This window comes from Anabrus simplex, chromosome 8 (assembly GCF_040414725.1).
Source record: "Anabrus simplex isolate iqAnaSimp1 chromosome 8, ASM4041472v1, whole genome shotgun sequence".
NCBI lineage: Eukaryota > Metazoa > Arthropoda > Insecta > Orthoptera > Tettigoniidae > Anabrus > Anabrus simplex.
The window spans coordinates 227,448,978-227,468,244 of NC_090272.1; the positions used below are offsets into that span (position 1 = coordinate 227,448,978).

Below are 19,267 nucleotides of genomic sequence, written 5' to 3' on the forward strand. Positions count from 1 at the left end.
ACTTCGAGACTAACGCAACACGTTCTGTTTCATAGTTCTCATGAGGGTGAATATATGGAGGAATTTCGCACCTTACTTTATGTCTTAACATTCAAAGTGAAGCTATAGGTAGCCTATCATTTTAACAGCTTCATTATGCATTTCCTTCTATACAATGACGTGAAATCTAAGAAAATGTTATTTGAGTAAGTAACTTACCTTCAACTCTTATCCCGTTTCTCTCAGGAATCGGATTTGAAGTGAGATGAATCTTCGTAGCGAGTTTTTACGACCGAATGCCCTTCCTGACACCAACCTCATCAGAGGAGTTAATGAGATGAAATCGTTGACGCCGGGCTGAGTGGCTCAGACGGCTGAGGCGCTGGCCTTCTGACCCCAACTTGGTAGGTTCAATCCTGGCTCAGTCCGGTGGTATTTGAACGTGCTCAAATAGGTCAGCCTCGTGTCGGTAGATTTACTGGCACGTAAAAGAACTCCCGCGGGACTAAATTCCGGTACCTCGGTGTCTCCGAAAACCGTAAAATTTGTTAGTGGGACGTAAAGCAAATAACATTATTATTATTATTATTATTATTATTATTATTATTATTATTATTATTATTATTATTAAATGATTAACGCGGTATATGATAGTAGGAAGGTGAAACCCGGTGCCGGCACATAGCCTACTCCTGTCGAAAAGCACCAAGGTGTCTGATCAAGGCTTGACGTCTCCATCCGTCGGACGAATCACCATCAACAGCGTCATGTCCTCACTCCATATGAGCGCTGCGGAGAGGTGTGGAATTGAATCCAGACTTTTGGCACTCAGTCTAGTGATTAGTAATTATATACCACCATCCCGCCTACCCTGCCGGCCAACATTCTGCAGATGAAAATGTTTTCGACCAACGGGACTCGAACCGGCTAACCACGGTGCCAGACCGTGTAGAATTGACTCCTTAACGGCCATGGCCACTATGCAGGGTGTCAATTGACTAAGTGACATTTCTCAATAATCAGCTTGTTCTCTTCTACTGTCGGGCTGTCCCTAGAATACTCGTATATGTGATTCTACTTTATTATATGCGATGGGTATTTGTTAGCGTAGTGTTTTCATGTCCGGCTCTGTGGTGTAGTGGTTAGTGTGCTTAGCTGCCACCCCCGGAGGTCCGGGTTCGATTCCCGGCTCTGCCACGAAATTTGAAAAGTAGTACGAGGGCTGGAGCGGGATCCACTCAGCCTCGGGAGGTCATCTGAGCAGAGGGAGGTTCGAATACCTCAGCCATCCTCGAAGTGGTTTTCCATGGTTGCCCACTTCTCCTCCAGGCAAATGTCGGAATGATACCTAACTTAAGGCCACGGCCGCTACCTTCCCTCTTCCTTGTCTATCCCCTCCGATTTTCTCATCCCCTCACAAGTCCCTTGTTCAGCATAGCAGGTGAGGCCTCGTGGGCGAGGTACTGGTCCTCCTCTCCAGTCGTATCCCCCGACCCAAAGTCTCACGCTCTAGGGCACTGCCCTTTAGGCGGTAGAGGTGGGATCCCTCGCTGAGTCCGACTGAAAAATCAACCCTGGAGGTTAAGTGGATTAAGAAAGAAAGAAAGAAAGAAAGAAAGAAAGAAAGAAAGAAAGAAAGTAGAAGAAAGATGTTACATGTATCATGTTAATTTGCCGCCATTTGTATAATATGTAGCCTATGTGATAGTTTCGTGTTAGCCAGTATCAGCAATCCGGCTACTTCAGCCACCATTTTTTAAATATTACGTTGTGAGTTGGACAAGAGAATGTTACCGAAACGAACTCTGCTGTATCGATATGAGTAGTTAAAAGTTCCAAAGAGTAGACAATCAGCTCGTTCACGATATAGAACGAGGATGAAAGGGTGGCATACAGGTATGCTGAAGTAGAAAGGCAAGTGCATGGCTAAGAACAACTGTGCTTAAATATGGGAAAAAGAGCACGCGTTAGTGGAATGATGAAGTCAGAGCAGCTTGCAAACTTAAAAAAGAGACCTATCAAAAAAGACTCCAAACAAGAATGGAGGTAAATGAGGAATTGTATGCAGGAAGTGGAAGGGATGGCAGATACACTACAGTGTCATAAAGCACCAGGAATAACTGAAGTGGTGAAGAATAGTGAAGATGAACGGATGAAAAGGCTTCGTAGAGTAACATGCTTGGGTAAGATACCTTCTGATTGAAGAAAAGCAGTACCTGCATCTGTCTGTTAGCAAGTGAACAGGAAGGACTGTAACAACTATCGAGGTATTGCTCTGATTGATGTACCAGTTATGGTTTTCTCAGGCGTTTTGGAAAAGAGGGTTTGATCGATGCGAGAGACTTTCAGTATGCGCCAAGTAATTAGAAATGCTAAGAGAGGAATAAAAAGTCATGTTTATGTTTCGCAAATCTAGAGAGCCATATACCAGAGCAACAAAAGGAAAGAATGTTGGCCATACTGAGGTACTGTGGGATCAGCGATAGGCTATTACAGGCAATCAAAGTGTTTTATGTTCACAATCACCCTACAGAAGAGTTCTTGGTTCAAAGTAATTAGAGAGTTTAAATAAGGCTGTAATCTTACATCCTCATTGTTGTTCATAGTATTTACACAGATCATTAACTGAAACGTATGAAATGGGTGGGAGGGATTCAGTTGGGCTTGTTACTGGGTCTTAATGGCAGACTGCGCTGTGCTGATTTGGAGCCTGAAATGTGATGAAGCGACTAAAGTGAAACCTAGGAGGATCGAATGCCAGAGAGGTAATACAAAAATTTGAACAGGTGGATCAAGTTCCTAGGAAATGCATTCTCTCAGGAGGGCAGTGCAGTAAGTGAGGTTGACTTTAGGTATAGCAAATAATAATCACCACCATCAGTTGTAGAGGCTTGCAGACTGAATATTGAAAGGCAAAATAGTTTATAAGGTGAATATATGTATGTATTGAACCCATAACCTTTGTATGCATGTATTCGTTTATGTATGAACATTTAGGTACCGTATAATAATAATAATAATAATAATAATAATAATAATTATTATTATTATTATTGTCACACACACCTAGAAGTGCAGGTCGCCCATGAGTGTCAAAAAAAATACCTTCAGGAGGGCTCTACAGAGGCACCAATCAATCAATCAATCAATCAATCAATCAATCAATCAATCAATCAATCAATCAATCAATCAATCAATCAATCAATCAATCAATCAATCAATCAATCAATCAATCAATCAATCAATCAATCAATCAATCAATCAATCAATCAATCAATCAATCAATCAATCAATCAATCAATCAATCAATCAATCAATCAATCAATCAATCAATCAATCAATCAATCAATCAATCAATCAATCAATCAATCAATCAATCAATCAATCAATCAATCAATCAATCAATCAATCAATCAATCAATCAGTTATTGACCTTTGAGTTTGCAACAATTTTCTAACACTACTCTTTGGTCTGATATCACCCAGAACAAATCGTGCTGCTTTCCTTTGGATATTTCCAGTTCTCGTATCAAGTAATCCTGGTGAGGGCCCTACACTCTCGAACCATACTCTAGTTGGGGTCTTCCCAGTGACTTACATATAGTCTCCTTTTCATCCTTACTACAAGCACTAAATAGAATCAGTCACCACTGATCTGCATTTAGGGCAGTCGCCAAAGTGGCAGATTCCCTGTCTGTTGTTTACCTCGTCTTTTCTTAAATGATGTCAAAGAACTTGGAAATTTATCCAGCATCATCCTCGATAAATCATTTCAGTCCCTAATTTCTCTTCCTATAAGCGAGTATTTGTCCCAATTTGTCCTCTTGAATTCCAACTTTATCTTCACATTATGATCTTTCCTACTTTTAAAAACTACACTCAATCATTCCTCTAGGATACTAATGTCTACTTTCTGAACTGCATGAAACCATTAGAAATGACACCAGTAAGAGTGGCGGACATCGTCATAGAAAATTGTGTACAGATGCAGGTGGAAGGCATTTTCAGTATTTACTCTCAGGAATATCTCACAGTTTCTCTACAGTCAGAACATGTTGCACATGGTCAGAAGTAAATGTTGATATGGGTCGTCCTCTAGTAATTGTTGGAGGTTTGACGCACGAGAAGTTGATGGCTGTTACACACACAGTTGCGCATCAGACTATCTCCACAAAAACAGACCAACGTCATCCACCATTTTAATGACCTTCTGGTCTTCAGTACGAGACTTGTGCCTCTTTTTCCAGCAATGATTACAATGACCTAATCATATTCTGACTCTGAAAAACTGTTTTCACTTGCAGTGCTAATTGGGAACGATGATATGTAATATGGGCGTCACGATCGGAAAAACAGCGCGGTAAGGAAGGAGATTTCTGTTGCTGTGGTATTATTGACTACAGCCATCGTTTACAGAGTTGGAGTCTGGCAGTTCAGTGGCAAAGCGCTGAAATACAAAAACTAAACAAATACCACCAAACAAAGTGGCAGTGCCACGCCCATCTCACCGACTCTCGTTTTGAAAGTGATGATTCATTCTCTGAAGATTTATTTTTTAATAATTCTACTGCGCACAGGATAACTTCACACTCGTTCATCTTCTCTGCCACGCAGGAAAGCATAGAATCATGGCTTAGTAGACGAGAGAGCTCTTCCCCTCTTAGTAGCCTCTTATTACGTGCATGGGGTACAGAAAATGCATCCTTTGACTCCACCGATAGGGGAAACAATAGGTTCCGATAGATCAGAGAAAAATGAGTATATTCACAAAGGAATGGGAAGGCTGGGAGGCCTGCTAAGGACCATGTACCAATATCAGTTCAATTCTTGATACTTTGTTGTTTTCTCCTCCGTTTCTTCCAATATTCTTTTATCCTTTCACCACGCTGTTTCTTTCTGTTCTCCGACCACTTCGCACCAGGTTTCTTGTTCAGTCTTCCTTGAAATCCTTCCATACTTACTACCCTCTTTCTAAAAATCTCTCTGTTCATAGCTTCTTCTCCTCTTATATTATTTATTTCTAAATCTTTCTTTACTTCTTGAATCCAGTTAGTTGTTGCCTTTTTGTCCCAAAAGTACTTGAAAATCATTTTTGTTAATCTGGAATCATCCATTCTGTAAATATGTCCAATTAATTGCAATCTCCTTTTTCTTATGGTTTCTGTTATATTTCTATGTCCCTGTATATTTCATCATTTCATCTTAATTTCCATACTTCTGTTGTTTTCACAGGGCCTAAGATTCTTCTCATGATTCTTCTTTCTAGTACCTCAAGTTTATCTAATCTATAGTTTAGTACCAGGCATTCACTTGCTTATAAGCATTGCGGTTTCACGGCTTTAGTGTAGTGGCTTATTTAAAGACTTTTAGATAGACACTTTTTGTTATATTCTTTGTGATACCATATGCTCTTTTCATCTTTTGTACACTTTCTTATACTGCAGATTTGTCTAAACCATTTTCTTGAATTATTTTTCCCAGATATTTGAATTTCGTTACTCTTTCCACTGGACCAATATATGATGCCAAAAATTTTGGAGCATTCCTGATGTTTGTAATACATTTTGTTTTTTCTACGGAGATTCTTAAACCTGTCTTCTTGGCTAATTCTTCCAAGAGATTGATTTGTGTTGTTGCACTTGTTAGGTTTTCTGACAATATAGCAAAATCGTCTGCAAATGGTAGGCAATGTATTTCAGTGCCTTCTTTTTCTCCCCAAAGTTATCGGCAAAATGTTATGTTCTTTAAGCTTTACATTCCACATTACAGTATTACAATTTTCTGTAAAACACAGCTGAATAGAAGCGGTGACAAACCGTCACGTTGCCATACCCCTGTTTTTATCTTAATAGCTTTTGATATCTCTTATTATTATTATTATTATTATTATTATTATTATTATTATTATTATTATTATTATTATTATTATTATTATTAGTCAGCCTTGTGGCGTAGAGATAGCGTGACTGTCTCTTCTTACAAGGCCATGGGTTCGTTTTCCGGCGTGTTCAAGGATTTTAAATTTTGGTCTGAGTATTAGAACGGGGTTCACTTGATGCGAAGATTTTCTCAAGCTCTTGGTTACAGGCAGAAAGCGCACAGTGAGAAAGCGCTACTGACCTTGTACACATAGATAAAATTCTATCCACGTTAAAGAACTTACACCGACAATCACTTAGGGAATGAAAGCTCAGTTCGTATGTCGTATTGTCTTTCCTCAAATGTTACCAACGATCAAAAGGTTACGTAGTGTAAAATGTAAATCACGACGGGAATGTTTGATGCGGAACAGAATAATTCAGTTCAAGGAGCCACAGACCGTAATTATTAGAAAACTATCCAAACAACCAGTTCGTAATGTGCCGCTGAATGATTACAAAGTTACTTGCCCATCTGGCCACCGATGCTAATAGCCGAGGAGCTGCTCGATTCCTTCCACGTGTACATCGCTATCTCCTTCCTCCTCACTGGAACTGGGGCTCATTGAATCACCAAACACAGTGCTGATGATCTCATCTTGTTCCCATGCTTGAGTGCTTGTTTGTTGGTCACGGTCTACCACTTTTCTCCAATCCTCGGCTTTCAAATTATTGTCTCCCTGTGGCGGGGGCGGAAGAATAACACCCACGGTATCCCCTGTCTGTCGTAAGAGGCGACTAAAAGGGGCCCCAGGGGCTCTGAGCTTTGGAGCGTGGGTTGGCCCTAAGCTGAGTCCTGGCATTGCTTCCACTTACTTGTGCCAGGCTCCTCACTTTCATCTATCCTATCCGACCTCTCTTGGTCAACTCTTGTTCTTTTCCGACCCCGACGCTATTGGGTTTGCGAGGGCTAGGGAGTCTTTCATTTTCACTCCATTCGTGGCCCTTGTCTTCCTTTGGCTGATACTTCATTTTTCGAAGTGTCGGATCCCTTCCATTTTTTCACTCTGATTAGTGTTATATAGAGGATGGTTGCCTAGTTGTACTTCCTCTAAAAACAATAATCACCACCACCACCACCTGTCATGCCTTGTCTTTGGCCAATATCTTCATTTTTCGAAGTGTCGCATCCGATCCGTTTTTATCCCTCTGATTAATGTTATATAGAGGATGATGGCCCAGTTGCACTTCCTCTTAAAACAATAATCACCACCACCTGTCTCTCTATTTCTATCTCAGAAAAAGAAGAAGAATAGGTGGAAGAAGAAGATCTATACTCTATGTTGCCAGTATTAGTGTTAAGTATCTTCCCTTAGCAGTGATACATGCATACAGGGATACAACAGCACATCCGGGATTTAATACGACGACGGGTTGATGTGCTATGTTGTTCCTCTGTGTTTCCTGTAAAAAAAAATCTAAACGGCAGAGGTAAACTTTCGTAAATGCAAAAACTACTATTTTGAGGGTTTCAACAAGTCGTATGCGACTAGTTTTGGTCGTGTATTCTTATGGGTACAGCCAGGCTGAGTAGCTCAGACGGTTGAGGCACTTCCCTTCTGTCTCCAACTTGGCTGGTTCGATCCTGGCTCAGTTCGGTGGTATCTGAAGGTGTTCAAATACGTGAGCCTCGTGTCGGTACATTTAATGGCACGTAAAAGAACTCCGGGACAAAATTCTGGCACTTCGGCCTCTCCTAAAACAGTCAAAGTAGTTAGTGGTACGTAAAAACAATAACATAATAATTATTATTACGGGTACATTATTGTATGTGTATGTTTCTCAGGAATGAAGATAAGCTTTGTGATAGTATCGTATGTGCAAGAAGAAGGCAGTGATAAACAATGGTAAGAGATTATACCACAGTACAACCTTGTGCCATCCACTCCACGCCTTCGTCCTTACGATAGTTCACCTCTGACGTCCAGAACTGTACTATGTAGTGTACCGTACTCAGGGGTAGTAACCCTCTAGGACGATGCCTCCATTCCTGTATAAACATCCGACTAACTCAGGTTTGGGCAGAGAAGTGGGTTGGTTGTCGAAGGGCCAGTCTAAATGTCGAAGTTTATCGCTTATTATAAGTATATGATAGGAATAATGGAGGTTTAACTCGAATGAGAAACAATAATATGGGGTAGGATGAGTTTATTTCGTAAAATAACCCCGAATCATACTAACACAAATGAAATTCAAATAATAAAATGATAATAAAATTATCACAGAGATAAAATTGAAAAGAAAATGGACATCAAAACGTTAAGTACGCAAATAATTAAAGGCAAAATGAAAGTCCAAACACAACATTAAATATTTGTGAACTTCATTTACCTACGCTATATTTACAATGATCACAACATTATTAAAGTATCTCAAATATCTACATTGGATTAGAAAAGGGAAAACTTATATACTACACTGACTCGGCGTGAAACGCGGTTCACCAAAGAGATCTAGTAAGAACTAGATTGACCACCAACATTCACTCAGCACTCGGGCTGTTCCCCATTAAACAACAAGACAACATATCAAAACCACATGAAATTGCACAAAGCACCATCCTGTAAGAGAAAACGTATATTATACTTTATTAAACAAGTGGAAAGCAATGGGCAACATTTGCATTCCTATGCTGCATTTGCGCACCAGAAAGTGCGTTCCTCTGTCACATATTTCCTGTTTTTCGGTGGGCTGAAAAGAAATGTTAAAACTCAAAGACTGCACTGAGGGCTTGGTCACTGTTCGACAAGATTGTATCACGGAGAAGACATCTCATTTCACACTGTCTATGTAAACACGGCTGATAAGTAAACCTGTAAGGCGAGCTCGTATTTCCTCAACTGCTCGGCAACTCACATACAATTGTGCTTCTTGCTAGCATGCTATTATAATTCAACACACATCAGATTCACTGGCCTGACATAATTTCCCGTCAATTCTGATTCTCAATAATCTCCCAGAATACAATTGCAGGACTATACTCACTGCACCTAATTCTCATCACATCATCAGGCATGCAATCGGCCTGCATCACCAACTTCATAAATCAATATGCATTAAATTCTCTTGTATTTCTTACAATCTCATCAGCCTTTCTCATTATAAATCCGGGTTTGATTCCCACTCAAATCATTGTACGAAACAGTTTCCAACCCACATTGGAAGAATCCTTTTCTAGTCAACGTTGCGATGCAGATCTCCACGTGTCACAGCTCCTGAAATAACATGCCTCATGCAGTCTGTTACTAACTTTCTAAATGACAAAAATAAAACTGAATTTGTTCTCAACGCAGCAAGTGTTTAACTCGGAAAGTGGATGATCTTGTCAATCTAATCCTCCTATCTCTAACATACAAGAATATCGGAATAATTCTAAGCTAATTAACATGCATAATGACACAAAAACAAAATAAATCCTAACAACTCCCTCAATATCCCATCTAACTAATCGCAAAGTAAAAGAAAAATATAGAAATCATGCGTTCCCTTTCTATCTGTATCTACAGCATCACAAATGTAAAATAAATACATGCCGTCCGGCAAAAATTACGTTAAGAAAAATCCCTACACTAAGCTTCACTAGTATTAAACATAATTCATATAACATGCAATCTAATTTTAAAACAGGCGTCTTATCTTTGACAACTCCCTGGATATCGGCAACGGCTCACATCCTCGCACCGATGATGTTCTACTCCATGTTCACCACAGCTTTAATACATTGAAACAATCTTCTTTCTTCTAAGGGCGGTGCCATCTTCTTGATGAAAGTTCCTGTACACTGCAACACAGAAGACTTCAGGTAAATGCCTCTTCACCGCTCTATGTGCACGTGCCGAGTAAACCCTTGTCAGCTGTGAACTAAGCCACCATTAATCTGACAGAACAGCATACGTAAAATTAAGAACACACATTTAGGGTTTAACACAGTTAGTTAGAGCGGCTCGCGGTTCGGTACGAAAGTCCTTCGCGATACGCGACCGACACAAAAATGCAATACAGTTGAGCGTCTCTCCATCACTCATCCGTCTGCGGCTGATATTACCGTCTATGAACTTTGCGTCATAATGTAATCGGTAATTTATCACTGCACCAGTTAATTGAGCAAACTTCACAACTAGATGCAGTGTTTTTCGGTCGAAAAGACCATACACTGTTATATGTCTACCCACGTGGCAACATTCGCGCACAAATATAAGAGCAGTATAGAACAACGTTCACTCCCGGCGATTCACACAGTCAGAATGACGCTCCCAATGATCGGGACGCTTGAGAAGCTTGGCTAACGCCGTTGTCGCTAGGAGATTCCCGTATATTCAAAGAATCGACCAATCGGCGTGCTTGTTATTTACAATGACTTTTATATTAAATAAAATTTACATTAAACACACTCCGGATGACTTAAAAATGACTCAGATTATTTCTATAGTGTATTCCTTATTATTTTTCACTTTCAGACCTGTGGAAATCCATCAACTAACAGAACTGATTCTTCTATATCCGTGTCCTTTTTCACGCAGATATCCATGTTGGTCAACCTGGGATTTTAATTCCGCGCAGTCCAGCATTCACATTGGCTACACCCACGCTTCCTAATCGGCTGAATGCTCCTCTTGGTCAACGTCTTCTACACGTGCCGAGATATGCTAACTTCTGGTAACACTGAACCTTTCTCACGGTCACAGGGAAGCATCGCGCAATATTCAGCGACTTTATGTCTCCACGGACTTCCGGTCTCAACTATTCTGTAATCTACTACTTTTACAATGCCTAACTGAAGTTTATCTCAATATAATTATTTAATATGGCAAATATATATCTGATTGTCTCTTATGGGCCGTCAGGAAACGGCTCAGTAGAGTTGTAGAAAATTAGTCCTAACTTAAGCATGTCCGGATCCATGTCCATATAACACATTTTCTTCTTCTACGTGTGAGGAATGTGTTCTGAAAGCTTAGCCAGTTTTATTGTAACACCCTGTATACATCTCTCTACCTCCTGAAACTGTAAATCACGTCCCATTCTCTCACATACTTTGATTGACTCTCCTCTGATGCCAGAAACCTGTTCTTCTCGTTCAGATTTAAACACAAGAGGAACTTGTATATTTCTTTTCATAATTTGAGGATTTGCTTCGGGCAGTTATAAACTGGTAACGTTACGCCAGACAGCAGTGCTCTTTTAATTGAACTCGGAGATTGCCTGCGCTAACGGGGTCATTGTGTCAGCATGGAGGAGGCGATGTTGGGAACTCAAGCAACTGAAGTTACCTTGAGTTCGGCGGCAAAATTCAAGATCAGCTATATGACTAGTTTCTTTAGCCTAGGAAAAAAGGAAATTATCCACTTTCCACTAATGCTAACTATTGGCCACGCCTACATTCAGCGGTATGCAGGTTGCAAGTTGTTAACCTCGGAGGCTGCAAATGAGTTTGGCATTGTCTTTATTGATTTTCACCAGGATAGTCTCTTTATTCTTTCCTATCCGAATCACTTCGGTCAAGCCTTAATCCCTTTTCAACTCTGACGTAATAATAATAATAATAATAATAATAATAATAATAATAATAATAATAATAATAATAATAATAATAATAATAATTGTACCGGAGGTACACCAACCCTGTTCATTTAAAGTGAGCGCCTTTTAGAAGGCCATCTGGAATACGCACAGTGAACTTTCTTGCACTAGAAGTTTGAACGTTTATCGTCAGGTGTCTCTACTGTCTACGTACGTGCCCCCTCTGGTGGGAACAAGAATAATTAATTTTCAAAGAAATTTGTAATTTCGAGATTTTCAGATCTGAAATGTTGTAAATTCTTTTTTGTGTTCTTTGGTTACTAGCACTGCTTCTTCTAAATTTTCGACCAATAAGGAATTTTGTACATTTATTAAATCAACCAATCAAAATTGTGGGTGTGGACAGGGCTTCGGCCCAGAGAGTTGTGGAATCTTCCTCTCTACTATAAAAGCTGGTACCATTTGGCCCATGTCTTTTCGATCGCTCCAGTCCAGTCAAGAAGTAGAGTGTGTTTGTAGAGGAGGCAGGGGGCTAGTCTGGCCCATCTCCGGAAGGCTCACCAGCTCAAGGTAATGGCAGACATCTTTTAATCATGTAATCTGAATTGAGGGGAAGGTTTCAAATTCTTTCGTACTGTAAAATTCTATGTTCTATATAAATGTTCATCCAAGTCTAAAGACCGAAGTCTAACTTGGGAGTAAAGGGTGTGAACCTTCTTTTATTCCCCTTCAACTTGGTGTTGAGGTGGCTATGATTTCCTAAACTTAAAATTTATCTCTTCCTTTTGTCATTTAAATTGTTTCTCCATCTAATCACCTCCGTAGTATAGGCTTAGCCTCTGTAACTTCGGGCCAGAACCTCACATAGGGTTTTATGAATCTTCAAGTGAATTTCAAAGGAGTGCAATTGTTCACCTCTTAACATTTTGATTTCTGACCAATAAATTTATTTTTCTCTAAGGCCAGGTAGAATGGGCAATTATTGCTTCTGTTAACTGTTCTTTTCCTATTTAAATGTAATGTAGACTGTCGAGCAAGTAAGGCAGTGGAATCAGGTTTATTTTTACCTAATTAAACTGTGCCTTTGAGAAGCTTGACTCTTGTAAATTTTGGAGAGTATCGTGTGGAGCAAAGACGCTCTCTGTGTATTGCATATTTTAGGATTGATTTTTATTATTTTCTATTGTTATTTGCATCATCAGTCTGTAAGAAACATTAATATAATTTTGCTTTATGTTTCTAAACTGTCTTCCCTGGCTTCTCTACCGTTTCATTCATAATTTCATATTTTCAATGGATTCCTTCTTCATTTAGCCTATCTACCACTACCACTACTACTGATCTGCATTTAGGGCAGTTGCCCAGGTGGCAGATTCCCTATCTGTTGTTTTCCTAGCCTTTTCTTAAGTGATTGCAAAGAAATTGGAAATTTATTGAACATCTCCCTTGGTAAGTTATTTCAATCCCTAACTCCCCTTCCTATAAACGAATATTTGGCCCAATTTGTCCTCTTGAATTCCAACTTTATCTTCATATTGTGATCTTTCCTATTTTTAAAGACACCATTTATGAAATACATAATTTAAAAAATCTATTTCTGATATTTTGTAACATACTTCTCAGGATTTTTTTCCCTTCCCTTCACTTTGATTCTCAATTATTGTTCTTCTTCCTATTCACTGCATCGAACTGTTCTTAGATTTCTCCCACATCCTTTCCCAAAAGCACATTGTCAATCAGTCGGTCATTATTGGTCTACTCTTGCTCAGGTGGCAGATTCCCAGTGAGTTGTTTACATAGTCTTTACTTAATTGATTTCAAAGAACTGGGACATTTTTCAAACATTTTCCTCAATGAATTATTCGAATCACTAATTCTCACTAATTTTCTTCTATGAATATTTGCCTCACTATGTCGACTCTTGAATTCCAATTTCATCTTCATACTACGATGTTTTCTACCTTTAAAAGCTTCACTCAATCTTATTCGTTTACTAATGCCATTCCCCGCCATTTCTAATATTGTAAATGTTGGAGCTCCGTCTCCTTGCTTGAATTGACTGGAGCAGTACTGATCTCGGTAATAGTGTAACGTTTGAGCCACCTAGCTCACCTCCTTATTTTACCTGGTAATGTGTTATTGTTTAATAAAGTTTAAAATCTGAAAAGAAAAAATGAGGAAGCAGGTAAAAGTTCAAATTTTAGACTTTTAAATTAAAATTCGATCTTTTCTCTATCCACCCATTCATGCCCGCACTTTCTTACACCTCTGTGTTTCGCAGAAACCCAGGGAATAATAATAATAATAATAATAATAATAATAATAATAATAATAATAATAATAATAATAATAATGGCCGGGCGAGTTGGTCGTGCGGTTAGGGCCACACAGCTGCGACCTTGCATCCGTGAGATGGTGCATTTGAACCCTAATGTCGGCAGCACTGAAGATGGTTTTCCGTGGTTTCCCATTTTCACACATGGCTGTACTTTAATCAAGGACACGACCGCTTTCTTCCCACTCCTAGCCTTTTCCTATCTCATCGTCGCCATGAGACCTGTCTGTGTCGGTGCGACGTAAAGCAACTTGTAAAATAATAGCCTTAACGGCTTAACGCTGTACAGCACTCTGTCAGATATTTCCTTAATTAAGGTACAGTCCCAGCATTTTACTGGTGTAAAAATGGGAAACCACGGAAAACCATTTTCAGGGCTGCCGACAGTGGGGTTCGAACCCACTATCTCCCGAATATTGGATACTGGCCGCACTTAAGCGACTGCAGCTATCGAGGTCGGTTCGGTAAATTTAATGGAATGTATTACATCTCCGCCTTCTGTACTATTGAACACTTTTCATTGTTGCCTATAAATGTCTCAGAATCTTCAACTATTCGTGTTAATTTTTGTCATTTTTAATGTTGTAAACATTCCTTAGCAGACAAGGTAGGGCTCCCCACTACGAAAAACGTAAAATTAAGCAATTTCCTCAATTGTGCCAAAAGTTGAAGGGCTAAAGGGCCCGGAAAGGTTTTAAATTGTGAGTCTTGGAGAGCTCTATCAAACTAAAAGAACACATTTCCAAATTCACTTCAAATTCAGTTCCGGAAAAAACAGTCTAAAATCACTTGTTTCTTTATTCGTTTTCTTTTTAATTCAAATTCGACCCAAATAAACTTATTTACACAATTATTTCTGTAATATATTCCTTGGTTCAGTACCCTCAGGCATATTTTATTTTGAAAATGCCCGCAGCAAATGTAGTTGTAAGGCCTTAAGTGAAACGGGGTTAAAAGTCAGGTTGTGAGCTTCACAAATAGGAAAAGTCCTCAGTTTTCATTACTGCGTTGATAGGGTGAAAGTTCCTTTTGAGGATCATTGAAAGTATCTGAGTGTTAATATAAGGAAAGATCTTCATTGGGACAATCACAAAAATGGGATTGTAAATAAAGGGTACAGATCTCTGCACATGGTTATGAGGGTGTTTAGGAGGTGCAGTAAGGATGTAAAGGAGAGGGCATATAAGTCTCTGGCAAGACTCCAACTAGAGTATGGTTCCAGTGTATGGGACCCTCACCAGGATTACCTGATTCAACAAGTGGAAAAAATCCAAAGAAAAGCAGCTCGATTTGTTCTGGGTGATTTCAGACAAAAGAGTAGCGTTACAAAAATTTTGCAAAGTTTGGGGTGGGAAGAATTGAGAGAAAGAAGGAGAGCTGCTCGACTAAGTGGTATGTTCTGAGCTGTCAGCGGAGAGATTGCGTGGAATGACATTAGTAGACAAATATGTTTGAGTGGCGTTTATAAAAGTAGGAAAGATCACAATATGAAGATAAAGTTGGAATTCAAGAGGAAAAACTGGGGCAAATACTCATTTATAGGAAGGGGAGTTAGGGATTGGAATAACTTACCAAGGGAGACGTTCAATAAATTTCCAATTTCTTTGAAATCATTTAGGAAAAGGCTAGGAAAACAACAGATAGGGAATCTGCCACCTGGGCGACTGCCCTAAATGCAGATCAGTATTGATTGATTGATCGATCGATTGATTGATTGATTGATTGATTGATTGATTGATTGATTGATTGATTGATTGATTGATTGATTGATTGAACTCTGGACTGACTCACGTTAGCGCTCGTAGTAGTAGAAGAAGGCAAACTGCTAATCTAATCGACCGGATAACGATGGTTAAGAAAAGGATTGTAATTTTTAGGAATAAATAAAGAATATATTCTCATACTTATCTTTTTCGGTTCGTTTTGGCTTGCTGCGGACCACGGGGCTCGTCTTAGCTCTTCTGCTTTCTCTTGGCCCAGTACGCTTTCATTTTCTGGCTGTGTGCCCGCTTCCTTCCATCCGTCTACTTAGGTCTGGTGGTCCCTGTACTCTTTTTGCTTGTCAGGGACAGTGTAGGATGGCCTGTCGGTACTGAGATCGGTTCTCTGTGGTCTCTAATGGGATCTGTACGTCTGATTTTACTGAGGTGATCCACTGGGTTTTGGAAGCCTTTCCCCTGCTTGTCACTGTGAGGATTCTGTTGGTGACCCTGCAGGGTTTCAGGCGGGTCATGTGTCCTTAGAAGGTCAGTCGCCTTTTCCTCATATACGTGACTATGTCTTCCTGATGTTCGTAGAGCTCGCTGTTGTGCCTGATCCTGCAGGTGCCATCCTCCTCTCTTATGGGTCCTAGTATCCTCCTCAAGATCTTCCTCTCTTTAAGTTCTAGTTTCCTGAGTGGGCCCTTTCGATTCATCAAGAGGCACTCAGAGGTGCAGAACGCAGAGGGTCTTACTACTGAGTTGAAGTGCTTCAGCTTGAGGTTCTTGGAGGTGCAGATGATAGACCCTCTCTAACTTGGTGGACCTGGTGTCTATGGCTAAGTTTCGCTGTCGCTTCACATTCTTTACTATATTTTATTTACCTAAAATTCGTAGCTCATATCCCTAGGATGTTTTCAACACTGACTTGCTTGTCTGTACTATGAGTATTTATTTTTGTGTTTACTTTACTTTGCATTAGTTGGTCGCAGTCGAGAGAATCCATATTCCTTGAAATTTATACTTGTTTTTTACTCTATGAATGGTAACACTTGGAGTTTGGTCATCTTGCATTGAAGTCGCTTTATAATGTTCTTCTTTAGGTATCCCATAGTGTAGTAAGCTATAGAACTCAAAGAAATAGAACATAATATTTTGGAGTCAGATAGTCAGTTCATCTTGAGTCTGTCAAGAGTCAGAAGGCAGTGATTCCAAGATCTCTGTTCTTTCATTTGTTTTTTGAGTAGCGAGCAAAATAATGTTCGGAAATAAAGTGTCATAGGAGTAAGACGCGAACTGATTATTATATATTTTTTGTTGGAAACATTTTCCCTACAATTCCTAGACTTTGTGGAGCTGATCCGGGCATGGTAGAGGACGGCTTTCTGGTAGGATATAGTAATGGAAGGTCATTGTCAGTCATTTGGGAAATTGAGATTTTGTCCTTATCCATTTGCATCATGTTCATGGCTGGGTATTCTGAATGTGTAGAGAATTAACACGCTGTAAATGTGGTGTTCCAGGAACTGCCTAATCAAACATCCGGGAGATGAAGATCCAGACGAGGGAGTCAAGGACTTAGTGGAGCTGGCTCTCAGGAAGCTGGACACGGATAAGGACGGCAAAGTTTCCTTCGATGACTTCCAGTCCGCGGTGCTGCAGGAACCGCTCTTATTGGAGGCGTTTGGACAGTGTTTGCCGGCAGAAAACGCGTGTCTCACCTTCATCTCCACCCTGCAGGGATAGACACTTCAGGCTATGTCGTGTTTACAACTCCGTCCAGGTTGAACTGTGTTCTGTCCTTGTTCAATGTATAGTCGCTGGAGAAAGAATGAGTGCACGGTATTCTATATTCCTCGCATTAATATTTTATCAGACTCAGTTTTAAATATTATCAAAATATAATACCTGACGAATTTCAAACGTAAATAACTCGGCAACGCAACAAGCCATATAAAGATTTATTGCACATTTGGAAAGAGTAGTGTTTGCCATTTGCGCCACATACACACTAGGTTTTGAAAATAATGTCATCCAAATGCCGACCGTCCTGTTCGATGCACCTCTGAAGCCTCTCCCTGAAGTTCCGCATGACTCGCTTGAGCATGACTTGTGGCATTGCCTCGATTTCTTCACGGATGGCAGCTTTCAGGTCTTGTAGTGTTGGCGCCTTACGTCGGAAGACGCGATTCTTCAAATATCCCCAGAGAAAGAAATCGCACGGGGCGAGGTCAGGGGAACGGGCTGGCCATGGAACGTCACCCCGTAAGGAGATTAGACGTCCTGGAAACAATTCTCTGAGGAGACCCATCGACGCCCTGGCTGTGTGTGCAATTGGCACCTTCTTGTTGGAACCACACAGCAGGATTCCCTAAGTCGGTGAGTGTCGGCTGCAGGAAGTTGCGTAATAGCTGTACGTAACGATCCGATGTTACTGTTACAGTTCTGTCCTCCTCTTCAAAACAGTAAGGGCCTACAATTCCAAAATCAGCGATAGCGCACCAAACAGCAACACGCTCGCTGTGGAGAGGTCGCTCATGGAGCTGTTGAGGATTGGTTGCGGACCAGTACCGAAAATATTGTTTATTAACGTAGCCTGACAAATGAAAGTGCGCTTCATCACTTGCCAGGACACTGGTGCCAGCTGCTAAAGCTTCCAGGATACTCTCACATCACGCTCTGCGGTTGGCCCAATCGCGTTCACTTAGTTTATGAACACCCACCATTTTGTACGGATGGAACTTCATATCTGCGTGTAAAATCCACCTTACGTGCGATCCGAGAGTCCCAGAGCACGTGAATGCCTACCCACTGAACGTTGAAGACACTGTGTAACGGCGTGTTTCACTGCACGGACGCTACGAGGCCTACCAGATGGCTTCGTTTTCACACTCGAACTGTTCACCCATAACAGAATAGTGTTCCTGCTCGGAACTTTCTCATGTCGGCTTAAGCCAAAGTGTCTGCTGTGTTGTGGTAACAGAGTCGGCATTATTTAAATAAGTCTCCATCACGAAACCTCAATGTACACCACTCCACGCCATGCTAGCCCCTGCACGTGTTCTCCACGGCCAAGGCCAAGACAATAACACCTGTTTGAAAGCTGTGGCCAATACGACCTTTAGTTCGCTCCAATCTACTGTATGTAGCCTGCTCTTTTAAACTGCCAAACAAAATTGTGAATGGCTTGTTGCGTTGCTGAGTTATTTACGTCTGACATTCGTCAGCCGCACCCTGTACAAAACCTGTGTCCGGCTCATTGGCTGAATGGTCAGCATTGACGCCTTCGGCTCAGGAGGTCCCGGGTTCGATTCCCGGCCTGATTGGGTATTCTATCGCGACTGATTAATTCTTCTGGCTCGCAGACTGTGTGTTTGTGTTTGTCCCAACACTCTCCTCTTCATATTCAGACAAAACGATACACTACCAACCACCATAGAAACACGCAATAGTGATCACATCCCTCCACATAGGGTTGGCGTCAGGAAGGCATCCGGTCGTAAAACGGGGCCAAATGCACATGTGCGACACAGTTCGCATCCACGACCCCACAGGTGTGGGAAAAGCGGTTGAAGAAAAGGAAGAAGATAGATACAAAAGCTGTGGATACTCACAACAAACTACTGAGAAAAGTGTAGATGCCTCCGAGGATCTTTCTTGAGCGACTGTACGTTGTGACGTTTTCCTGATGAAGGCAACTGATGTAGTGATCCGAGATAATCAGTCGTCTCAGCAGCTCGAAACTTGTCTCTCTGTTTCACATGGTACTGTATTAACGGTTTCCTTAATAAAATAGTTTCCTTTCTGTTACCTTC

The 19,267-nt window shown here is 40.6% G+C and overlaps 1 protein-coding gene across 1 annotated transcript in view; it reads left to right on the forward strand.

Moving 5' to 3' along the window:
* The window catches only part of LOC136879385 (calaxin), a 119,055-nt gene extending 100,756 nt beyond the window's left edge, over nucleotides 1-18,299 (forward strand). Inside the window, exon 4 of the mRNA XM_067153199.2 lies at nucleotides 16,976-18,299. Coding sequence (XP_067009300.1) covers nucleotides 16,976-17,198 — 223 coding nt within the window. The 3' untranslated portion in view covers nucleotides 17,199-18,299. The remainder of the gene's footprint in view (nucleotides 1-16,975) is intronic.
* The last annotated feature ends 968 nt before the right edge of the window (nucleotides 18,300-19,267 follow it).